We start from the raw sequence: 26,293 nt of genomic DNA, 5'->3' as shown, positions 1-26,293 counted from the left end.
TGTCAAAGGGCAGAGAATATACAGAATGGAATCTCTATACTTGAGCAGTTGACTTACAGTTTCCAGTTTTTGGAGCTGGATCTGGTTCAGAAGGCCATGTCATCAGCACTTCTTCTTGCCTTCTGTCTTATTTTGCTTCTCTGGACTGTTATTCTTTCAGAGTTTGAATGTGAACACAACCTTGTTCCTGACCTTGACTTTTTGTCTCAGCTCTGGACTACACCATTTATGAATATGTTGCTATATCTTTTCACCAAGAAATAAGATCTGGGTTTTCAGATTCAATCCAGTCACTGAACTATAATCCCTGAACATGGTTACCCTAAAGATTCATTAGATACTTTAACAACAAATTTACTGCCAAAAAGAAATGTAGGTGGAAGTGTAAGTATGACCAGAAAAGTGTCTGTAATCATTCAGGCTTAGCTTCTGTTGTGGGACAGTACCCTGAGAAATGACACAGAAGCACACCATGCAGACATTTCGGCTTGGGGATGAGACTGGGGAGACAGATGTTCTCATAGAGACCAAGCATTTTGACCACAGTGCTGTGAATGTATTGGGAAGCAACATTTGGTTATCTTCTTGGTTGTATTTAATGTTTGTGTCTGTGTCTGGATACTCTTATGGCTATGTGAGTTTGCTCCAGGAGTTGGAAGGCCTTCTTTGGGAATAATTATGCTTTGCTTCATTTCATTGAAAATTCCTCAGCTAACATACTTTCCTATTATGGTATCTAGCTCTCAAAGGATTGTTTGGCTGAAAACAGATACCTTTCTTGATAAAAACTCAAATATAGTGAACCAGGGTATCTCAAACTGCTTTCATTTTAACTTTGCATGATTTTTTTTTTTTTAATTTTCTTTTTTTCCTCTTTTTCCTTTTACAGCCATACTTGCAGCATATGGAAATTCCCAGGCTAGGGGTCAAATTGGAGCTGCAGTTGCAACCTACACCAGAGCCACAGCAACAATGGATCTGAGCTGCATCTGTGACCTATGCCACAGCTTTTGGCAATGCCAGACCCTTAATCTACTGGGCAAGGCCAGAGATCAAACCTGAATCCTCACAGAGACCATGCTGGGTTCTTAACCCACTGAGCCACAATGGAACTCCAACTTTGTACGATTTCTGACGAAAACTTGGCTGCCCTTTATACTGGATGCTCTAGATTAGCGAGCCTCAAACCTGCCTATTTTTAAGAGAACTCTTTTAAAATGTAGATCCTTGGATCTGTCCCAAATTCTACACAATCAGTATCTCTGGGTGGTGGGCCTTTGAACTTTTTTTTTTAAGCTTCCCAAGTCACTCGGATGGCAAGCAAATTTGTAGACCTACAAAACAGTGCTTTTTAAACATTAATGTACATAGGCATCACTAGGACATCTTAAAAGGCAGATTCTGATTCGGTAGGTCTGAAGTTCTGCTGGTTTGCTGGTCTGCTGAGTATCAAGGGACTAGATTATTTCACCAAATCTTTTCCCTAAAACCAGGGTCACATCTTCCTTTGCATAGAGTCTATTTGGCTGGCATTCAGCAAGCAACAGACTTTCTTTTCACCTCCTTGTTTGACATTTCTTTGCTTTGAAATATTGCTTGAGCAGTTGATAATTCAGATTAGGACAACCACTTACCTCCATTTGCCTGGCAGAGTTCTAGTTTATGCCTATCATCCTAGAATAATATTAAAAGTCCCTCTGCCACATTCACTCTTAGCAGTGTCTCCATTCAGAAGATAAATTATAAAGTTACCCCTTCAAAGCTCACAAACATTGAGAAGTGATATGGTATAATGTATAGAACATCGACTGCATAGCCAAAATCTTGTGTGGACTGGAATCCTGGCTTCATTATTCCATACATCTACAACCTTAATCAAGTCAAGCCTCAGTTATTTCATTTGTAAAACAGAAGTGGTTTATTATGAGAATTTATAGAAATGATAAAGGAAGCTACAGTACTATAATGATGCATTTGTTACACTTGTAGTTATGTGCAACCTCCTGTAGACTCTATCTCTGAACCCAACGGTCCCATGTTATTTCTATGTTGTGTGTACTTTAGTGCTAGGTTGATAGACTAAATTCTGAACTAGGAAAATAAAGGTATTAACATTTATGGAATTCTAACTATGTACCAGATGGAGGGAATTCCAAATTGAAACAGATCACTGACATTGTTGTAGGACAAGGTATAAAAGAGTTTAATCCAGTATAGCAGAAATTATCACGACTTTGTAAATTAACCATACTTCAATAAAACTTCAAACAAACAAGCAACAGAAAGAGTTAATAGATTTCCTGGGCAAACTTCTACATCCCGTATTTTAGACCAGAAACTTCATAAAAGAACTTTGATACAACTACAAAAACAAGAAGAGAAGGTGGGCAGAAACAGAAAATTTGGAACCTCGGTTATATTCTTATTTCAATAAAATTGCCATGAAAACACATCCAATTCTAAGGAAATTTGAACAATATCTGATGAGCGATTGGCTCCTAGAACTCCTATCAACTGTGCAGACCAGCTGTGTAGGCTCCCCTGGGTAATTTCATTGCCTTGCAGTAACATGAAGGAGTATCTTAAAAAATTAGAAATCTGGGGACACCATTTGAGCGTTATAGCAGGGTTATCATTTATTAGAAACCCATCTGAGCCAGGCATACTTACATTATCCTACTGAATATCCAAAATAATTTCATGAGGTGAATGGTATTATCTCCATTTTACACGAATGAGGAAACTGAGACAGAAGAAGTTCAATCAGTCTGATGTAAAGTTTCATCACAAGTGAAAGAGAACTGAGATCGGGGAGGTCTAACTTTGAAATCCTTATTCTTAACCACCACGTATGGTTTCTGTGTGTTAATTAATGCTACCATTTTTCCACACTTCAAAACGACATTTTATTACTCCATAATCTAATGTGTTCAAGCTTGGGAATTGGGCTTAGGAGCAGGGACTATGTGAATACATTGAGATATGGAGCAAAGACAGCAATCCCCTGCACTGACTTGAAGTTGGGGCAATTAGATCAAGTGTATTAATTTATTTTACAACTTTATTGAGGTTAAATTGAAGTACAACTGCACATATTTAGAGCGTATAATTTTATCCATTTTGACAAATGTAATACAACCATGAAACCATCACCATAATCAAATTAACAATTATTTTTCTCTCCTTAAATTCTCCTATAGCTCCTTTGTAATGCATTCCTCCTTCTGCCAAGATCCACAGGCAACCACTGATCTGCTTTCTATCATTATAGATTAGTTTAAATTTTTTAGAATTTCACTTAAATGGAATCATACAGTGTATACTCCTTTTTGCCATGCTTCTTTCACTTAGTGCAGCGATTTTGAGATTCATCTGAAATTTAAATTTGTTGAGCATACCAATCTTTTGGGGTTTTTTTTTTGGTTTGTTTTTTGCTGAGTAGTTTTGCATTATATGGACATATTAAAAGTTGTTCATCCATTTACCTGTTGATGGACATTTGAGCTGTTCCCAGTTTTTGGTCATTAAAGTTGCAATGAACATTTGTGTACGAGTCTTAGTGTGGATATGTTTTTTACTTCTTTGGTGTAAAAACCCAGGAGTGGTACGGTAGGCATACGTTGAACTTGTTAAGAAACTGCTGAACTGTTTTTCAAAATGGTTGTGGTAATTTTTACATTCTCAGTAGCAGTTTCTTACATCCTCACCAACACTTGGTACTGTTGGTTTAAAAAATACATATAAAACTTGTCAGTTTGATTAGGTCCCATTGGTTTATTTTTGCTTTTATTTCTGTTGCTTAGGGAGACTGACCTGGGAAAATATTCATAAGCTTGATGTCAGAGAATGTTTTGCCTATGTTCTCCTCCAGGAGTTTGATGATGTCTCGTCTTATATTTGTCTTTAAGCCATTTTGAGTTTACTTTCATGCATGGTGGGAGGGTGTGTTCCAGTTTCATTGATTTGCATGCAGCTGTCCAGGTTTCCCAGCAAGACTTGTCTTTTTCCCATTTTGTGTTCTTGCCTCCTTTGTCAAAGATTAATTGACCGTAAGTGTCAGGGTTTATTTCTGGGTTCTCTGTTCTGTTCCATTGGTCTATCTGTTTTGGTACCAGTACCACACTGTCTTGATGACTGTTGCTTTGTAATATTCTTTGAGGTCTGGGAGAGTTATGCATCCTGCTTGGTTTTTGTTTCTCAGAGTTGCTTTGGCAATTCTGCGTCTTTTGTGGTTTCGTATAAATGTTTGGATTGTTTGTTCTATTTCTGTGAAAAATGTCATGGGTAATTTGATAGAGATTGCATTGAATCTGTAGATTGCTTTGGGCAGTATGGCCATCTTTACAATATTAATTCTTCCAACTCAGGAGCATGGACTATCTTTCCATCTCTTTCTTTTTTTTTTTTTTTTCTTTTTCTTTTTGTCTTTTTAGGGCCACACCCAAGGCATATGGAGGTTCCCAGGCTAGGGGTCTAATCGGAGCTGTTGCTGCTAGCCACAGCCATGGCCACAGCAACGCCAGATCTCAGTCACAGCTGCACCCTACACCACAGTTCACGGCAACACCGGATCCTTAACCCACTGAGCAAGGCCAGGGATCGAACCCTCAACCTCATGGTTCCTAGTTGGATTTGTTTCTGCTGTGCCACGATGGGAACGCCTCTTTCCATTTCTTTACATCTTCTTTAATTTCCTTGATTAATGTTTTATAGTTCTCAGCATATAAGTCCTTCACCTCCTTGGTCAGGTATATTCCCAAGTGTTTGATTTTTTGGGGTGCAATTTTAAAAGGTATTGTGTTTTTGCATTCCTTTTCTAATATTTCATTGTTAGTATACAGAAATGCGACTGATTTCTGAATGTTAATCTTACATCCTGCTGCTTTGCTGAATTTGTTGATCAGTTCAAGTAGGTTTTGGGTTGAGTCCTTAGGGTTTTCTATGTATAGTATCATGTTGTCCGCATCTAGTGACAGTTTTATCTCTTCTCTTCCTATTTGGATGCCTTTTATTTCTTTTGTTTGTCTGATTGCTGTGGCTAGGACTTCCAATACTATGCTGACTAACAGTGGTGAGAGTGGGCATCCCTGTCTTGTTCCAGATTTTAGTGGGAAAGCATTCAGCTTTTCTCCATTGAGTATTATATTTGCTGAGGGTTTGTCGTAAATGGCTTTTATTATGTTAAGGTTTGCTCCCTCTATACCCACTTTGGTAAGAGTTTTGATCATGAACGGATGTTGTACTTTGTCAAATGTTCTTTCTGCATCTATTGAGATGATCATGTGGTTTTTGATTTTTCTTTTGTTAATGTGGTGTATGACATTGATTGATTTGTGTATGTTGAACCATCCTTGTGAACCTGGGATGAATCCCACCTGGTCATGGTGTATGATCTTTTTGATATGTTGTTGGATTCGGTTGGCTAAAATTTTGTTGAGAATTTTTGTGTTTATATTCATCAAAGATATTGGCCTACAGTTTTCTTTTTTGGTGGTGTCTTTGTTTTTGGAATGAGGGTGATGGCATCACAGAATGTCTTTGGGTGTGTTCCTTCTTCTTCAACCTTTTGAAAAAGTTTAAGGAGGATAGGTATAAGTTCTTCTTTGTATGTTTGGTAGAATTCACCTGTGAAGCCATCTGGTCCTGGACTTTTATTTGTAGGGGGTGTTTTTATGACCTATTCAATTTTATTTCTAGTGATCAGTCTCTTCAATTGATCTATTTCTTCTTGATTCAGTTTTGGCAGGCTGTAAGTCTCTAGAAAGTGGTCCATTTCTTCCAGGTTGTCAGATTTATTGGCATACAATTGTTCATAGTATTTTCTCATGGTTTTTTGTATTTCTGAAGTATCAGTTGTAACTTCTTTTCCATATATTTTGTTTATTTGGGTTTTTTTCTCCTCTTCTTGGTGAGTCTAGCCAGATGTTTGTCAATTTTGTTTACTGTTTCAAAGAACCAGCTCTTGGTTTTATTGATTTTTCTACTTTTTTTTTATTCTCTATTTTATTGCTTTCTTTTTTTTTTTTTTTTTTTTTTTTGTCTTTCGTCTTTTTTTTGTTGTTGTTGTTGTTGCTGCTATTTCTTGGGCCGCTCCCGCGGCATATGGAGGTTCCCAGGCTAGGGGTTGAATCAGAGCTGTAGCCACCGGCCTACGCCAGAGCCACAGCAACGCGGGATCCGGGCCACGTCTGCAACCTACACCACAGCTCACGGCAACGCCAGATCCTTAACCCACTGAGCAAGGGCAGGGACCGAACCCGCAACCTCATGGTTCCTAGTCGGATTCGTTAACCACTGCGCCACGACGGGAACTCCTTATTGCTTTCTTTTTTTATCTTTATGATTTCCTTCCTTCTTCTGACTTTAGGTTTTGTTTGTTCTTTTTCTAATTCATTTAGGTGGTGGGTTAAGCTATCAATTTGAGATTTTTCTTTTTTGAGGAAGGCCTGTATTGCTATGACTTTCCCTCTGAGCATTGCTTTCGTCGCATCCCATAGATTTTGAGTGGTTGTGTCTTCATTATCATTTGTCTCGAGGTATTTTTTAATTTCCTTCTTGATTTCCTCATTGAACCATGCGTTTTTTAGTAGCATGTTGTTTAGTCTCCATGTAGTAAGTCTTTTCCTCATTTCTTTTCCTATGTTTGATTGATTTTCAAATGTTAAGCCAACACTGATTTCCTGGGATAAACGACACATGGCCATGATGTATTCTGACATTTGCTTATGTACTTCTGGACTTAATATGCCAATATTTTGTCAAGAATTTTTAAATCAATATATTTTCAGAAACTTCTGGTAGTTATTTTAAATTTTTTTCAAGAGTTTTTAGTTTAGTCAGTGGGAGGGAGGCTCTGGAGTGGGTTTTTGATGCTATGTGGAACATGAGGAACCTAAATGGGTCATTTTTCTACTTTAAAATATTTTCAAATGATTATGTAGGTGAATGTAGGCTGCAGATTGGCCACAGTTTCCAGTGAATCTCCTTAATTATTGGTAAGAAATAAATTCTCCCTTCAAAATGTAATATAAAATTTTTGTTGTATGTATATAGCATGGTGGAAATAGGACCATCTTTGTGTAATCGGATTTAATATGCTTAGGAAGCCAGTTTTTTTTTGTTGTTGTTAGTTCATTGTTTTATGAATAATGAATGCAGAAATATATAAACTATTCAACTTCTCAGTTATGGGCTTTATTCTTATAAGATCTCAATCCCAAAAACCACAGGAACTTGATCTGGCAATGAGAACTTGCTAAGCAAGTGGAAGCTTATTGAGTATTTGTATGCTTATGGAATTATGAAACATCAGATTGTATTGTCACTGGAAGTAGAAGAGATTGTCTTCTTTGGAGATTTTATATAAGGTTGAGAATTTTATCCTTTGACTCTCACATAATTATTTGTATCAGAGATAAATATATCAGGTAGATAAACTTGCGTGCCAACTTCTAGCTGATGAAAGAGAAGTATGAAGCAATGTGATCTTTCCTGCTAAGGCGCCAAAGATTTTGTTAAGGAAGTCAGAAGTTTTAGGAGCAAATGCACAGATTTTGAATCAGATGAATGTGGATCTGATTATTGGCTTATAGCTTATAGGCATTTTTTTTTTCTGAACACTTCTGCTTCTTAAATTCAAGTTTTCCTTGTATCTACTTATCAAGATCTTTGTCAAAGTTAAATGAACGATATATATAAAGCCTTTGATTTACAGTAGCAATTAAATGTTAATTTCTCTATTTTCATAGGTCAGTATTTAAACACTGAAACACTATATTCATCATTTTTGAGAATTGTTAAAAAAAGCCCAGACTTCTTTGACAGACATTTTTCCCCTTCTATTTGTATAATTAGTTAAATTAGTGTTTTTGGTTTCTCTCTCTGCTTGACTACAAGCTCCATGAAAGCAGCAAAGTTGCCTACCTGGTCCATGGTTGCATTCGCAGATATAAGCATAGAAATTAGTATGTAGTAAGCAATAATATTTATTTCTTAAACAAGTAAGTAAATATTGCTTGCAAGTTATTCTTATACAACTGTGGGTCTCTGGAAAGCTTCTTAATTGCCTGCTTTTCCCCAAGAGAGGCCAAGATACCACAATGCATTCCAATCAGCAAAGATTACGAAAGTTAAAAAACATACACAGATGGCCAAAGGCAGTTCAACTCATTCTTCTTCATTCCAGAAAATAACTCCCAAAATAGAATACTTTTTTGGATAGGGATAATTTGTCTTGTGGGTGACTAACAATTAAATCAAAAATGTCTTGGTTATAAATGCTGACTATCAGTTCTTATAAGTTTATTCTGAATGGGCAGAGCATTCCTTTTTTTTTTTCCTGTAAAGTTCTTCAAGTTTAGCGTCTAACTTTATAAAAGTACCTGGCATGTAATATAATTAAAGCTAGAGTGCCAATCTGCACAGTTGAGAGCTATTGAAATTTTGGCTATTTAAACCATTCAAAAGAGACTTTGAATGACCTTGAATCAGATCTCTCCAAGAGTGACATAGAAGAAAGAACTGCTTATATACAGTGATTGAACCCAGAAGAGTCCTTCTGAAAGGCATACAGGCATAATGACAGAAGGTGAGTGTAGCTAGCTGGCTTCTTGGCTGGCATGTTAAGCCAATTAATACTAAGGTACGCCTGGCAGCTGAATTTTTTCCATCCCCTTTCTTTTTTCGGGAAAGGTATAATTAAGAAAGAAAGCTATAAAGAAAGAAATAAAAAAAAAAGAAAAAGAAAGAAAGGGAGAAAGAAAGAGCAAGAAATGCTCCTGTTTTATTTATTTATTTTTCACCATTTGTTCTTCAAATTTTCCTTCAGAAATAAATACAAGAATGTTGTTTTTGGAACTATCTGAAAAAAATGTGTGCTTCTATTTCCAGTAGGACTTGAGCCAGGTTTGAGATAACATTAAGTTTAATTGACAGCTCTTCGGCAGGAAGGCTGAAAATTCAAATCTTCAGTCCTGTCTACACATAGAGCTTTTCTTTAAGATTGTTAAATAAATATGTTTTGGGAGGATGGTAATTAAGTGTGAACAGATGGTGATTTTTAGCTAAGATATTAAGTCTAGGTATTTAATAGAATCACTTGCCTGTTGGAGTCAGTGGGTGTCATGTAGTATACTGGTTTGGCAAGACATCAAGTTTGTCAAAGCTAATTGGAAACTAGGAGAGAAATTCAAATTCCTTATATGGTTTTTAGGACTGGAGAAGGTTATAGTTGGGAGGAAGATTACAACATCATACTACATTATGCCAGAACCTTAGGCTGGGGATCTGTAGACTCAAGAATGCCAAAACAGAAATATACTGTTTCCAACAAACAACTCTGTGGTAGAGTGAAAAGGGCACTGTATACTAGGTCTTATTACTACTTTGCCTTTCACTGACTTTGTGACCTAGTGCAAGGCCTGAACCTCCCTGGGCCTCAGAGTCCCTGTTTTTCAAATAGAGAAGGATTAGAATTAAAATGCAATTGTTATTCTCCAAAAGTGTCATCCAACTGGGAAGGTTCTATTAGACCAAAGGACACTCCTGTGCCTTTTTGCTAGGGCTAATGTATTGTGAATACTTTTCTGTCTTTTTAGTGAGTGCAAAGTGCCATTTGAAACTTCCAAGCACCAGGTTCCAGTCAGCATTCTTCTCCTTCACGCACTTTATAATGAAGGATTCGAAAGGCCAGAGACGTGTAAACTATAGATTTCAGAAGAACCCAGGAGCTGAACTCAACTAAGAATATATCAGGGGAAGTTAAGCAGCTCTGAAGTTTGTAGAGGAGTCCACTAAGGTAGCATGGCGATAGCAACCAGAATATTCCCCACTCCTCCAGTCCAGATGGGTGAGGTCACAGACGGAGAGATGGAAGATGAAGATATGGGTAGCACTGGGGATTTTTCAGCTTTCCTATACCATCTACTCATGCTGTGTTTATAATATATTTCAATAAAAGTTTTCTTTGAAAAACTTGTCATCATCATGTAGACTAAATTTTTGGTTAAATCAAGGCAAGGGAGCTGTTATGAGGGGAAACTGAACAGAAAAGATAATATTTAATGAAACTAATTATCTGGGTAACTCAAAGAAGGAAGGGCATATGACCCAGTTGCAAAACTCTTTACTCTTCAGAAACAATAATTAACTATTCAGAAACAATAATAGATTTGATTTCACCGGAGAAGGAAAGTCATGTCTTCATAAGCCCAGTGTTTGCCAAGTATGTAAGTTTCTCAGGAAAAGGTAATTTATGGTCATTATTATCCCAATATTGTAGCTTCATGATTCTGAAGTACATGTTCCTGCAATCACTGTCAGAAGGTAGCTCTGCTTTTTGACTAATGGACACTTATCGACTTGAAGGCAGATGACAGCCTCCTTGAGAGACAGCAAGAGACTTGGGAGATAATAGCACATCCTGATGCATAGTCCTGTTTCGGTGGAGGAAAGTTGGGGCTTTTAGGGCAGCATTCCTACCTAGTTGTGGCTGGATCAGATTGGGCACTGGATCTCTTACCCAGAATCTTTGCATGCTTCTATCTGAGCCTGAACAGTTGGCCAGATGGATTATAGGTCTGCCTCGGGTGGTGTTTCTTACAGTTTTAATTAGACCTGAATTTATCAAATGCATGGCAAGGGCCCAGAATCGGGCAAGGACGAAATGCCTTTCCAGCAAGCATTTCCTTCCCTCATAACCAATGTCAAAACATGTCTTGCTTTATATTCAATCCATCTGACTAATGAGTGAGTCTAAAATCTATATGTTCCTCTCAGTTTACTTTCTCTATTCCATAATCTCTTAGCCTCTCCATGGAGTAGTGCAGTAGCTTAGGTTATAGAAGGGATGGCAATAGGTAAGGAGAAGATGGTAATTGCTGTTTGGAAACTGGAGATGATTGGAACTTCCACATGCTGCAGGTGCGGCCATAAAAAGAAAAAAAAAAAAAAACTACTGGATATGGGAGATCCCTCTGTGGCACAGTGGGGTAAACATGCAGTGTTAACTGCTGCTGTGGTGTAAGGCTGCAACTGTATTCAATCCCTGGCCTGGGAACTTCCACATGCCATGTGCACAGCCAAAAAAAATATATATATTAAAGATATATATATAAAATGTACATAAATATCTATATACACATAAATATATATAAATATATATATATATAAAATAAAAGAAAGAAAGTAAAAGAATAAAAAGCAATCAGGTTTGGAATGTAAACAGGATTGAGAATTTTACCAGTTAAAAATATAAATGGGGGAGGGAGATGTGCTTCACTAGTGACTTTACTGTAAATAATCACATAACAATTTTAAAAAATGAATTAAAACTTCAGTTCGCAACATGCATATACGTGTGATCATTTTTTTTTCTTTTGTCTTTTTAGGGCCACATCCGAGTCATATGGAGGTTCCCAGGCTAGGGGTCTGAATGAGAGCTATAGCTGCTGGCCTACACCACAGCCACAGCAACTCTGGACCTGAGCTGTGTCTGTAACCTCTACCACAGCTCACAGCAATGCAGGATCCTTAACTCAATGAACAAGGCCAGGGATAGAACCTGCATCCTCATGGATGCTAGTCAGATTCATTTCTGCTAAGGCCCGAGGGGAACTCCCTGTGTGTTGGTTGTCATCTTAACTCATGGTTGCTTATGTTTTAACTCTCCATTTATTATATTACATGGCTGCCTCCTTGTTGTCTTTGAGGCTCATTATTCCCTGACTACTTTATCAAAACACTCCCACCTATAAAAGCCCCATCTGTCTTGTCTTGTGCCTTTTATTCCTTTATTATTAAAACAATAGAACTTCCCATGTTTTAGATATGCACCTGACTGCCCAAATAGAAACTGCATTTCCTCATTGGACTTGTAATTAGCTGTGTCCATGTGATTAAGTTTGGGCCAATGGGAAGTGAGAGGAAAAAAAATATAACACATGAGAGTCATCTTTATGATATGCCACTTGCCCTGGATGTTCTCTATGTCTTTCCCACAGGCTGAGATGTGGACATGGTGCTGGAGAGGTGCTCCAACAACGTGTATGAAGATACTGCCTATGGCCTGGACAGGGAAATGGAAGGAAACTTAGTTATTAGAAGCCTTTATCGATAGAGCTACCTTACAGCTATGGGCAAGTCGTCTCTGGGAACATAAAACATATGCATCTATTTCTTTTGAGCCTCTGTATTTCTGATCTCTCTGCTACTGAAATTCAGCTGTGCCCTAAACAATATACCCTCTGCCTTAGCTCTCAATTTCATTTTCTTCAGAATTTGTCACTATATCCGTTTACTTGTTTATTGTCTCTCTCCCTTCCCTGGAATGTAATTTATATGAGAGCAGAAATGTTGTGTTCTCCAGGGCTACAACAGTGCTTGGCACATAGTAGTGCTCAATGAATATCTGAATGAATGAGTGAATGAGTTGTAATCAGTAAGTAGTGACTAGTGGATTACTTGCAAGAGTACACTTGGATGGACTGTTATAAGGCTACCGAGGAAAGGAATAACTGAAGAGCTGAAGAATGTGCCTCTGATTTGAGTTGCCATTGTCATCGCTCACTGGTTAGGTCGAATTGTTCTACCTTGTGTTACACCAGCTTCACTGATAAGAAGCCAAGGTTCAGGGCTACTTTGAAAGTGGCATTTACTTAGCTCTTCTGTCCTTTCAAATGAGATAGTTTGGTGGGATATGATGAAATGGGATAGGCAAAAGGTGAGCAAGAGTAGTATTCTTATTCTGCCTAAAACTTGAGGTTGAGTAGGGTGACTATGTAATTCAATGGCCATACTACACACTTTGGGAGTGCTTTGAATAATTAAACTAGGACAGTAAGTACAAACATGAACCATTTCAGGCAAATCTGAACTACCACCTTGCTAAGTATCAATTCACAGAGAAAATTTTCCTGCTTTCTTTGAAAGATAGGCACCATGTTTGACAAATGGCACTCTTCAGTATTTAAGGAGTGACAAGCTCACCAAGAAACACAGAAGTGGCCCTAAGTTTTCTCCTGTGATGGAATGTTTTACCTCAACATATCGGCTTCCAGAATGTTTAATCTTCAGATTCACTCCAGGTCGAGCCATTTAAGAATATGAAGTAAAAGTTGACCAGTGGGCCACAATAACAAAAGAAACAAATGTTGAAGACAAGAAGGGCTTTAGTGCAGCAGAATTGTTTAAGAAGGTTTACTTTCAGCCATAATCTAGAGACAAAAAGAACATATATTAGGGTATCTATAAACTGAGAAGAGCAGCTGCCAGTTCTTGGGAGATATAAACATTTTGAAAAGAGGGTCATGGAGATGAGCAAAATATGAACACACAAAAAAGAGGTGTGATAGAGAGGAAGATAAGGAGACACCTTCCTTATCAAAAGATAAGGAAATATGCCTTATTATATTTCCCACATATATGGTGGGAAATATAGTAAGGCATCAAAATCACAGGGCTCTGTTTTGGATTATGGTAGAGCCTGTAGGGTTTTTTGAGTGGATTCTCCATAGGCTTATGAATACATGTGGTGAGATAACAGAGCAGTGGGATTCATTCAGTCATTCATTACACACATATTTATTGAGGGCCTACCAACCAAAGCGATGAATTGGTGGTATGAGTGGGTTATCCTTTTATCTGAGTTTCAGGATAGACATCAACACATTGAATTTACTCAAAGAGTAGCTGCATAGATTCTCACTTGATACATTATGAAATAGTCATATAAACAAGGAACATAGCCAAGAATGATGTTCACAACAAATTCTGTAATGAGAAGGAGCCACAGAGGAACATGGTGCTATGGTAACACTTAATTTGCCCATCACACCTGTTCTGGGAACTTTTTATAAGAAGAGATGTATTCTCTCTCACAACGAAGCAGGACACAGTCTGACTCCCATTGGACCATATTCATAAATTGGTGATATATTTTATATCTGGATTTTACTGACTTTCTCTAGTCAGTAAAATCCTTTTTCCTGCATTTCATTTCAATTGGTAGGGAGAACAATAAAGCAGGTGAGAAGTGATTTTGAATAAGGAAGTATTGTTGGGAGAAAATTAGGAAAGGCAGACCGAGACGTCTGGTTGAGTAAAATCCTGCTTGATTTTAGGGGAAATGGTTGATTTTAGGGTAGGATCCAGATTACAGGGGTTCTCAAATTTTAACATGCATAAGAATATGCTTAAAATGCAGATTCCTGGGTGTATTCCTAGAGATTTAGATTGCGTCCAGGATGAGGTGGAGAAAACTTCATTTTCTATAAGCTCTCTCAATGACTGCACCTTGAGAACCACTGTCCCAGTAAAACCACCCAATTACCTAGTAGCTTCTTCTGGGATTGCAGAGACCTGAGGCAGGTTTTGGAAGCAACCTGGTACAAGCTTCCAGAGCACAAGCTTTTGCTTTAGTTTTTCATCCTTAATTAATAGAATCTGGAGCCTACAGTAGCTGGCACATGATTTAGAGCTATTTTAAACAAGACAAAACAAATGATGTACAGCTGGAAACCGCTACCTTGAAGTATAATTCTGCTGCAATTTGTATTCAATTTCTTACAGATGTGGCACAGCAACATGATCTCACATTCTAAAGCCCATAATGCCAGAAAATCTACAAGAATCTGATGAGGGCAACCTGCACCAGGGCCACTATTACTTCTTAAAGTTATGGCACGTAAATACACAACATGACCAAAGCCGAAGTGCCTGAGCTGCTCATTTCAACAGAGCACTTACAATTCCCTAACTGTAGCACAAAATCACCTATGAATACACCTTCTGTGTGTTTTTATTTTTTCTTCATGGGCAATATTATAGCCGCCATGTTGCATTAACATTACATCACAGCAACCTTAACTTTATGACACTTGTTTGCTATTTTGTGAAACATGCCAGAGGAGAAATTTGCAGAAGACTGTGGCTGATTTGAAATTCTCCTGGGGCTCACTCTTTGTCTTTGCCTTACTTGGTGGAACTGCTAAATATACTTATAGGCAGGTTTATGGAGTTAGGTTAGACCGATTTAGGAAACTTCACGGAAGAAGTAAAGCCTAAGTGACATTTGAAGAAAATGCCATAGAGTCCATGAAAATTTCTGCCATGTGCTCCATCCTTCTCTGTGGATGCTCTTTTCACCCAGATTTGTCACACTTTATGTCACATGATTCCATAACCCTGGCCATAACTGCCTAGATCAGACACTGATGACCAACTCAAAGGCAATTGTTTAGAAGAAAGTGACAATCCATTTGTTTGGGGAATATGAGTGGAAGGTGTATTCAGGAAGCAATGAATATCTGTGTTTGAGGCAATAACAAAATGTCAAGGGTACAACTACTCAAAGCATGATCCATAAATCTGTGCCAATCTATGAACTGTCTGTTACAGGTATGTGAAGAGACAAGTACTGATATTGAGAGGAAGAGTGAAATTTTTCATAGTTATTGAGCATTGCCAGAATATCCAAGCACATGACTAGTGGTTTTACTAGTCAGGGGCTAGTTATCTATTAATATAAAACAAATTATTCCTAGACTTAGTGAATTTAACAACTATAAATACTAGTCATTTCACACAGCCTGTGTAGTTCAGGAAATCAGGACCTGTTTAGCTGCTTAGCTGGTTGTTTCCTTAAGTTTTACCATTTTTATTATAATGTGTTTTGCTGTGTGTCTCTTTGGTTTTATCTTATTCGGAATTCACTGGGATTCCTAGAACTGGATATCTGTTTCCTTCTCCAAATTAGGGAAATTTTCAGACACCATTTTTCAAATAATTTTGCTGGCCTTTTCTTCCTTTCTTCTACTGGGACCCTTGTAATGTGAATGTTATTCTGCTTCATGTTGTTCCAAATGTCCTTTAAAGTATCTTAACTTTTTAAAATTCTTCTTTCATTTTGCTGCTCTGTCTGGATGAGTACTATTGCTTTCTCTTCCAGCTCATGGATTTAATTCTTCTACCTCATTCAATCCACCACTGAACACTTCTGGTGTATTTTTCAGTTCAGTTATAACTTCTGTTGGGTATTTTCTTATATTTTATATCTCTTTATTGAAGTTCTCACTCCATTTGTCCCTTTATCTCCTGAGTTCGGTGAGCATTTTTATGACCATTGCTTTGAACTCTTTATCAAGTAGATCATTTATCACCATTCCCTTTTGTTCTTTTTCAGACGTTTTATCTTATTCTTTTAGTTGGAATATATTCCTCTGTTTCCTCATTTTTGCCTAATTCTCTGCAATTGTTTCTACGTATTAGCTAAATCAGCTACCTTTTCCAGTCTTGAAGGAGTGGTCTTATGTAAGAGATGTCTGGTGGAGCTCAGAGGTGCAATCCCATCTGGCCATCAGAGTCAAGTGCTCAAGGGGTATCCTCTCTGTAGGGTTGTGAGTACCCTCCTATTTTGGCTGGTGGGCAGGAATAGCTCCTGGAATGGCTGTAGGGCCCAGCTCTGGCAGCTGCTGGGCACTGACGGGTGGGATTATCACTTTACCAGCTGTGAGACTGAGCTGAGGTGCAGGGGTGGGCAAAGCTGTTGTGGGGGGGTGGGTGCCCACTGGTGCTCATGGGTTAGATGGAGATTTCCAAAATGGTACCCAACAGTTCTGGTATTAGCAAGGTAATGTAAATTTGCAAGAATTGGCTCCCCTTAGTGACTTGGTCCTTGTGGAGCATCCCAACTGGCTCCTGCCTCTCTATCAGATTCTTCAGTAAGTGGGTCTCCTTCACCTATGGCTTTGTGTTTTTCAATATGAAAACATGAGAAAATAACCATACCTTTGTAATTTTTCTTGATTTGGAAGAATTAGCCAGGCATGGCTAATCATAGGCCCTAACCTCCCACTTGCAATGACCACTTTCCCAATGATCTAAGGATAGGCATATGATTTAACCAGGGCAGGCAGAGTCCTGTCCTGGGGTTTAACAAAGGATTTTGGGAAAGAGAAACATATTCTCTTTTCTTTGGATCATAAACTGTAAGGATGAGATTTCCAATCTATAGGTGGCTATGTCCCTTGAAAGTCTGTTTCCATAGCAAGGAATGAAGCCAAGCAGAGAAAAATAAAAGGAAAGCCTGATGGAGAGTTAATTTCAAGGACTGTATAGGAGATTAAGACCAGTCTTAATATTTTCCTATACCAACCTCAAGATATCAAAGACAGGAAGATGTAGCTTTTTAACTGGCATATTGAGAAACTGTCCCAAAATAGGGTATAAATACAAAATAGTTTTATTCTGTTCTATCACTGATCTCATCTACGCTCCACTGAGTCTCTTTCCCCATTACTTGATATCCTATGCAGATTCTATAACTTTCCAGTCATCATTTGCAACGAAAAGCATCAACCTCAATTCTGTCTAAATCTCCCCTTCTTATCTCCCCTATGCAGGTTTCACCTATGGATCCAAAGGCTGGCATGGGAATGGTCACAGTCTACTCATTCACTACAACTCACATTCCAGCACCAGATGGGAGAGTGACAGGAAGCGTGGTCTGTGTTAGGAACAGAGGGACACCTCTGTGTCCCTCTTCTAGGCTACAACAGCTCAAATATTAAGAAGGGAGAGAAATAGAGGGGAAGTGCTTTTTCTTCCTGGCTAGTGAGGATGCCTCTCTATTGGTTATAGGACCATCTCTTTATTGATTTTGCCTGATATAAGTGCAAGGTGTTCTACAAAAAAGTTTTTTGGCAGGGACTGTGTGTGGGTTCCTCATAGACAACTGTGACCCCCACAATCACAATGTCTTCTTGAGGGAGCCACAGCTCTTGCTTGAACTTTTTTTTTTTTTTTTTTTTTTGTCTTTTGTCTTTTTGTCTTTTGTTGCTGTTGCTATTTCTTGGGCCGCTCCCGCGGCATATGGAGGTTCCCAGGCTAGGGGTTGAATCAGAGCTGTAGCCACCGGCCTACACCAGAGGCACATCTTGCTTGAACTTTTTAACTCTTCCCCACCCCATTTGGTTGTATTCCCCAAAAGTTGAGGCAGGCTGGTGTCAGAAACTTATTTTTGGTAACTCTAGAATATGGGACACTGGAAGCCTCTTGTTTTCAAATCTGAATTCTAGTCACCAACTTCGGTGCAACAACAACAAAAAGTCCAGTTCAACATGTTTTCATGATGAATATTTTCTTTAAGTAGAAGGGGCTCTTCAATTCAATTGGGTTCTTATGGTCAGTTCTGGTTCTGCATTTTTTTTTTTTTTTTTGTGTGTGTGTGTGTGTGTGTGTGTGCCATTTCTTGGGCTGCTTTTGCAGCACATGGAGGTTCCCAGGCTAGGGGTCTAATCGGAGCTGTAGCTGCCGGCCTACGCCAGAGCCACAGCAACACGGGATCCGAGCCGCGTCTGCAATCCACACCACAGCTCACTGAGCAAGGCCAGGGATCGAACCCACAACCCCATGGTTCCTAGTCGGATTCGTTAATCACTGCGCCACAACGGGAACTCCTGGGTCTGCATTTTAAGGGCGATATTGAAAATCAAGACCCTTTACCCCCTATTTCCCTGCCCCATTGAAATTAGAGAAACCATTTGGGATTGCCACAAAACTGAAGGTAAAGAGATCAGAGGCATCTTTATTGATGAGACATTTTGGGGAATACTGAATATGCTTAGCCTGGAGAAGGAAAGAGTCAAGGATTATATGATAACTATCTTTAAATATATGCTGGATTTCCAGGTAGCATAGATATTGGGACTTCCACACCTGGGAAATTACAGGGAGATTAATCTCAATCTATGTAAGAACACCTGAAAATCAGAGCTTTCTAAAGGTGAAATTGATTACCTCAGGAGGTAGTGTGCTCCCTATTATTGAAAATATGTAAGCAAAATTTGCATACTGCTTGGTAGGGGTATTGACAAGGGGCTTCAACATTAGTTGTGAACCATGCGTTGACTTTCAATATTCCTTTCAATCTTTTGGTTATTTTACTCTGGAGACTGACATAGGAAACCATTTTAGTCAGTACTTATGGGATTCAGAATATTGGTGGGATCAACACTGATCTAGGTTCTGATTCTCAGATTTTCAGCTTTCCAGTTAAAACACACAATATTTGTAATTCTTCTTTGTTATCATGTAAAAAGGCAATATTTTGATGCAAGATGTTTATGTGTTTAATAGACAACATATATTTTTAGAGGTGAGACAGAAGGGAAGGGGGCAGCGCATAATCATTAGCCCTTGAGGACACAACAAAACTGATTAGAACCTACTAGGTCAAAGACGGTGGAAGAGTCAATGTACAGTAGACCTTGAGCCTCATTATATGCTCATTTTAATACATTAGCAGCTAAACGACACACCCACAGATGCCATGACAGTTCTGATGCCAACCAAGAAAGGCCAAAAAGTGGGCAGTGACCTAATTCCTGGAAATATCTGCCCCTTCCCTAGAATAGTTGGAATAATCCTCCCACTTGTTAGCCTATGAAATTACTCAGCCCATATTTCGAGGCCACTCTCACTTTCCAAAGAGAGGACCCTGCCCTAGGACTACCGCTCCCCTTCTGAGATGGCCCATATTCTGTCTATGGAGTGTTTATCTCTCTAAATAAACTTGCTTTCCCTTTACTATGGCTCCATCTTGAATTCTTTCCTGCACAAAGCCAAGAACCCTCACTTGGGGCCTGTCCCAGGAACTCACCAGAGATCTGGGACATGACCATCCCCTTGTACCCCATTTTTCTCCAACAGAAGGAACACTTAGGTCTGTTTTTTAGGGCACCATTTTAGCAATATCAAAGTATTTACAAAAGTTATTCATAATCAAATGTTTTTATCCAGCAAAGACTCAAAACCACAGTTATTTGATGGTTTCAGAAAGAGCACTGAGTATTATCACTCTTCCATATATTAGTCTTGGAATATTGGTGTTTCAATGATAAAATTTATGAAACAGATTGCAATTAAAATTTCATTGCTATTTTTTTTAACATGAAGGGGTTATTTCAAAGGGTAATTAAAAGAAAAAACTGGAGAAAATAGACAATTTTTGAAAGTGGAGAGTATCGCTGTACTTATGTTTTATTAAAATTCTATAATTAAAACTCTAATACTGGTACTAAATGGATTGATAGAGGAATGGAAGAGTAGCCAGCCCCCAAACAGACTCTGTCGTATAAAATAATTTAATATATTTCAAAGGAAGCATTATAAATAAGAAAGGTAGTGTTGACAAAACTGCTCCAGGCCTTTGCTCAAAACCTGCCAACCCCCACCTTTAGCAGGAGTTTACATAAATCTTTGTTAAAGTGTCCAGAGATAATAAAGGTAGCTACAAACAAACAAACAAACAAACAAACAAAAAAACCCAGATGGAACCAGTGAGGACCAAGTTGGAGAAAAATCTGACCTCCAGCAGACCCTAGGTTTCATTATACATAGATTTTACTACAATAGCATATTAAATGACATAACTACCTGATACACTGGAGATTAAAGACCAAAAAAGAAAAGGGGGTGGCACCTTATCCTTGGAAAAAGCCCTACCCCTTCCTCAGTAGACTAACACATATGCCTCCCATCATTAGCTTCACTCTTCCTCAATCCCTCTGTCCAGGTGAATCTGTAAATTTAGTTTCTGTTTCGCCATTCTTTGGCCACTGAATAAATCTAGTGCTGTGTCAGTCTTAGCTCTATTTCCTTATTCATTTTCTCAAAACCAAATGGGGAAAACCCTTCCCTTTCCAAGGCACAGAGCTTCTGCCAGACTCGAGCCTGAGCAGGGTCCACATAACTTTATTCAGTAACAGCAGGGAGGATTTATTCAGTAAAATTTAGTTGCACATTCTAATTAGCAATACAAGGCAGTGGAAAAAACAGAATTAGATCCATATTTCTCTTTCTTCTTTTTTTTCTTTTCAGAGTCACGCCTGTGGCATATGGAAGTTGCCAGGCTAGGGGTACAATTGGAACCTCATCTGCAGGCCTACACCATGAACCACAGTCACACCAGATCTGAGACCTACACCACAGCTCAAAGCAACGCCAGTTTCTTAACCCACTGAATGGGGCCAGGGATAGAACCTACATCCTCATGGATACTAGTCAGCTTCATTACCACAGAGCCACAAAAGGAACTCCCATGTTTCTCTCTTTTTTAAAACAAGTTTTGAAAACATACCTTAGATCTTTTGAAGAAAACCTTCAACACTACAGGAGAGTGAATCTTTTCATTTGACTCAGCCTCTGTCTTCTCATCTGAGAAGATAGACTGGTTTAGAACTTTTTAATCAGGTAAATTACTTATCTCTGTGTCATTAAGGTTTTTTCCCCCTTAAGATTTTCTGTCCTTTCATTTGGAACACATTCCTCTGTTTCTTCATTTTGCTTGACTCTCTGTGTTGGTTTCTATGCATCAGATAAAACATACCCCCCTCCATCTTAAAGGAGAGCCCTCCTGTGGGTGAACTTTACCATTCAGTCCTGCTCTTGCTTTTGGGCACCTCCCAAGTGTTTGTGACTGTCCCAGCAGCCTATTTTATTTTGAATGGCTCCCAGTCATCTCAGTACATCTTAATTCTGGCTGATGGAAAGCCCAAGCCTTAGGCAGAAGTTTTTAAAGAATGCACATATATAGTGTTGCGGGACCCACTGTGGGCAAATCTGTCACATCTGCAAACAAAGATGCTGTGGCTCAGAGCCATCAATCATGACAGCCACTTGATGGTGAGCCCTGAGTGGACTCAGGATGGAGACCAACAGGCGGCCCATCCCCAATGGCGCACCCTGAGGGGATTCAGGATGAAGAAATTCTGGCCCTAGAGAATCGAGGTGCACCTCAAAGGAATGACTTTGATAAGTCCAGACTCTTGCATCTTCCTATACAGAGAAAAGCACTAAATTCATTAACTTGAGAGGTCTGTTTTTTTTAATTAAAGTAATATTTTAATGTTCTGACTACTTAGTTTTTGTTGCAAAAACTTACCTCTTTGAAGTAGTCCCTCAGAGCTGAGAGGCTGGCTCCTGCTTAAGTCCTGAGAAAGTCAGCCGGATAAAACATATTTCCCAACTTTTCAGTCGTGCTCTTTTTTTCAGTGGACAACATGCAGAGGCCACCAGAGCCAGGCCGCCTAGAGGTGTCCCCTGCTCAGCAGGGGTAAAAATCTAAGCGCTGAGGAGCTTCAAAGCTCCCGTGTGGGAGGCACTGCGGGCTGTGGGTGAACGGAGGGGAGCAAAGATGGCGGCAGTCCTGTGTCCCAAGAGCGTGTTCCCGAGCAGCCTGGGTACCCCAACCCGACCTGAGCCAGTCCCTCAAGACCGAGCTCGAGTACGAGCAAATAGGCCTCTTTCACTGAAAGATGTGTTTCAGTTGCTGGACTTGCTGTGTCCGGGAGGCGGAGGGCTGCCGGGATCAGGATCTCCAGTGGGTCCAGTCCCGCGAGAACCAGATGCCCAGCCTCCGGGCCACAGGAACCGGGAGTTCAAGGGGCGTCTCCTTGGCCGCGGGAGCAAGGAGGGGAACAGGAGATGTACAAACTGCCTCACCAAGACATGTGTAGAAGCAATCTTCCAGGAGACACTGTGTCGGGCGGAGGAGAGCACAAAGTTGGCACCCTCTGAGGTAAGTGAAAAAAAGAAAGAAAAATTACGGCCGCTGTAGACTTGAGCCCCTCAGCGGGAGAGTAGGAAGATGGCGCCCACCGGCCTCTGCCCCCAGAATGGCTGCTGCCCCTCACAAAATTTCTTTAAATTTAGTGAGTGAGTTTCTTTCACAGAAAGTCTGGGCACTTTTCAGAGGACTGTCTGCACCGGGCCCTGGAGCGGGCGAGTCGCGGCACTAACTCGGTCCAGGGTGGATTCTCAGTTCGACCAGCCTCGCCCAGCTTGTGGCTGTGGGCTCCCTCTGGCTTCAATGTCACATGTTTAGGGGGCTAATGTACAGACGCAGATCTTCATAGTTGGGGCGCCCCATGTGAGGTGTGACCCTCTGCTCTTCGGTGAGATGCTCTAGGTTTTTTGTTCTCTTCCGATTTTCCATCCATATTTCATGTCACATTTCAAACTGTATTCTATGTTAATTAGTTGTTATTAATAATACCATTTCAAAACCTAGATTCAAATAGAAGAATATTTTAAATCCAAGTATGCAAATGGCTTTTAAATTAAAAAGTGATAGAAGAAATAGCAGAGAGAAATAAAAATATTTGGATCATGTAGAAATGAAAAATGTTAAGAAATAATATTAAAAGAAAATAAAATTAAATTAAAAGGAATAACTGGTTTAAAAAATGACTGGCAACATATGTGAAAAGAAAAGCTTAATTTCTTTACCAAAGAGAGCTCATTTAAAACCGTAAGAAAAATTGCTGGAGTTCCTGTCCTGGCTCAGCAATAACGAACCCAGCTAGCATCCATAAGGATGACCCCTGGCCTCACTCACTGGGTGTGGAACAGTGAGCTGTGGTGTAAGTTGCAGATGCAGCTGGGATCCCCCATTGCTGTAGTGTAAGCCAGTGGCTACAGCTCCCATTCGATCTCTAGCCTGGGAACCTCCATTTGCCTAGAGTGTGGCCCTAAAAAAAAAAAGAAAGAAAAGAAAAATTGCTAAAACTGATGGGGCAGAAGTCTTGAACACACAATTCACAAAAATTGGAAAGCAAATGGCAAACATATGGGAAAATGTTCAGCTTCATGAAGAAATGTGAATTAAAATGAGATATAACTTCATCTTCTAAATTATCAAAGATTTAATTGTTTTGAAGACTAGTATTGATGAAAGCAGAGGAAAGCAATTTAGAAATATGTGTCAAGAGCTTTAAAATGTTAATATTTGTCCCTGTCATTCTATTTCCAGAATCTGTCTTGAGAAAATAATACAAAGCAGAATGAAGGATTTTCATTTTTGAATAATATTGAAAATCACAAAAACATTTTTAAAAGTCAAGAAATAAGGCAATAGTTGAATAAATTCTGGCATCTTTCTATTAAGGAATATTGTGATGCCATTAAGATTGTGTTTATGAGCAGTGTTTAACAATACAGGGAAATGGCTATACTATAATTCTAGGCAAAAAGATAAAAGTGTATAATTCCGTACAATATGCTTTACAAAAAAAGACTAGAGGAAGGGTCATCAAAATATTAACAAAAAACTGCCATCAATGCCAGTACAATATCACTACATTTTGGACCATGTTGGATAAACCTATCCAAATTCTTGTTCTTTGGCTCTGTTTTCTCTCAATGCCAGGTGGTGTTCCACCCTTATGTTAATTCATAATTTCCTCTGTCAGATGATAATAAATTTAATTTGACTGCCTCTTTCTTTCCATTAGGGATATTAGCAGGTAATCTTGATTAATGCTTGAGACAGTTTGGCCTCTTAATCAGGTTTGGGAATCTTTAGATTTTTCGGAAGTACATTTGTAAATGGATTTGGATGAAATTCTTGTGTAGGTGGCTGCAGTCACTTATTTTTAATTTGCTTCTGCTAGCTTTAGTTTTACCGAATATCACCCATTTAGTTGGTCCACAAATTCTGAGACTGTATTTATTTAAGAGCCTATAGCCTTACATGTGCTGACTATACCATCTGTTATCTTTGTCCCTTTACTCAACCTGCCTAATCTTGATTTTTTTTTTTTTTCTTTTGTTGGCTACAGTGTCATGTTTGGCTCTTTGGAGGTCTGCAGTGTGTGGGAGGAAACTTTCAAGCAATATGACCCAGTTTAGAAATCTTGGTCTTCCAGTCAAGAGTGAGGTAGGTAAATCTCTTTGCTGTTCCCTCCAGACAGGCCTTTGAACTCATGCCTTTTCTTTGCTCAGTGTTTGCTCTGTCAAAGAGACATGGAAAGCAATGATGAATGCAAAAAACTTCTACTTCTTATCCTGGTCCTAAGAGGAATGTAGTTAGTTTGCAGTGCCTTTTCCTTAGTAAACTCATGCTGACTTCTGGCAATCCTTCCAAGTGCTCATAAACTTCTGTTTACTCATCCTTCCTAATGGGGATACATGCAATAGAACTTTTCCCTAATTTTTGAAAACCAAGAGACCTACTTATGTACAGTTTTATTCTTCATGTCTTGCTCTTCATGACTTCTCAAAGTTCATCATAATCATACTTGCGTGCTATTTTAGTCTGATGAAATGTAATTAATTTGGGTGTAGAGACCTAAATTCACTTAGCATTAGGTGCTTTCTTTCAGACTTACCTTAAAAGTAGGTCTTTGATTCCCTGCTGATGATTGATGTTGGTTCTGTCCTTTTCAGATGGAAAAGATAAAGCCACGGGGAAATGAAATAACTGTTTTTCTTTGTGACCTGTAAACCATCTTTTCCAATAGATTTAAGACTTATTGTGTTCTTACTCTAAACGTAGTTAATTGACTTAAACATTTTCTATAATTCTCAGCTCACTTAGTGCTTCTTGGAGATTTGTGACAGCCTGTGGCAAATTATTTAACCTTGGTTTCTTCATCTGGAAAAAGGGAGTCATAGTAGTGATTTATATCATTGAGTTATTATGAAGATTAAATGAGTCAATATTTGTGAAGGGCCTAGAGAGGCAGCACTACCTATATATTAAATAAATATTCTTAAAATCTGTGCTCTCTGGAGAACTTCTCCACCTATTTTTGGATATGTCTTCCATTTTGTTGAGTCATTGGGATTATCATAATTGAATGATTAGAATTTATTTCCTCCTTAATAAATGCTATAGAGTAGCCTCATCTATTTATAAAGCACGTAAAATATGTTTGATCATTTGCTGCATTATTCTTTAGGTAACTCTTTGAATAGCTTAATCATTTTTATTGTAGCTGACTAAACGTTTCATAGTGTTTATGAATGATAACTTTTGAAAAGGCTTTTATGACCTCTGTGTGTTCTGGGTTTTGATTTTCTGTTTCGTTTTTTTTAAACAAAGAACTGATACCATTTCTCATTCTTACAGAGAATAATGATAGTTTATTACAAGGCTTTTTGTTTTTCCCTGCTGATGTATATTTGAAGGATGACAAAATGGTTTAAATCTCACCCACCAAGTTATTATACATGATTTATGGCCCTTATCTACAAAGTGATTAGTAGATTTATTTGCTAGAAAGTTCTGATAATTTTTATGATTATTTAATATAAATAAGTTTCTTCAACTTTTATGTGGAGCATATTGCTTTTCCAACTTTGGCAACCATATATTTAGGTAAATTTCTCCATCCCAAACTTTCATGGCTTGCAACCTGATTTTTCCACTCTGATTAAAGAACTTTATTTCAAAACCAGCTTTGGTCCATTTTTTTATCAGTGTAGGAAAAGAAGCTGAAATGTATTAATTACATTT

The 26,293-nt window shown here is 38.7% G+C and overlaps 1 protein-coding gene and 1 long non-coding RNA gene across 9 annotated transcripts in view; one reads left to right on the top strand and one right to left on the bottom strand.

Moving 5' to 3' along the window:
* Positions 1–22,398, bottom strand: part of LOC102161945 (uncharacterized) — a 169,277-nt gene extending 146,879 nt beyond the window's left edge. For both annotated transcript variants that reach the window (XR_014842243.1, XR_302539.3), the window contains exons 1-2: positions 21,938–22,398; positions 21,134–21,210 (exon numbers count right to left, since the gene is read on the bottom strand). This is a non-coding gene — a long non-coding RNA (uncharacterized LOC102161945). The remainder of the gene's footprint in view (positions 1–21,133; positions 21,211–21,937) is intronic.
* The window catches only part of LOC146404875 (uncharacterized), a 240,250-nt gene continuing 236,038 nt past the window's right edge, over positions 22,082–26,293 (top strand). For 5 of the 7 annotated variants that reach the window (XR_014842237.1, XR_014842239.1, XR_014842235.1 and 2 more), the window contains exons 1-2: positions 22,399–22,573; positions 24,615–24,712. Coding sequence is in view for 2 of the 7 variants with exons in the window: in XM_085019566.1 (XP_084875692.1) it covers positions 24,671–24,712 (42 nt within the window). In the remaining 5 variants the exon portion in view is untranslated. Of the gene's footprint in view, positions 22,574–24,614; positions 24,713–26,293 lie in introns of all 7 variants that reach the window. The other 2 variants (XR_014842234.1, XM_085019565.1) reach the window with 1 other exon arrangement.

The sequence above is a fragment of the Sus scrofa genome, chromosome 3 (assembly GCF_054392235.1).
Source record: "Sus scrofa isolate SSC_HxYL_T2T_F1_AM1 chromosome 3, Sscrofa_HxYL_maternal_Yorkshire_Landrace_v2.0, whole genome shotgun sequence".
NCBI lineage: Eukaryota > Metazoa > Chordata > Mammalia > Artiodactyla > Suidae > Sus > Sus scrofa.
This window is presented reverse-complemented; position numbering and strand designations above follow the sequence as displayed.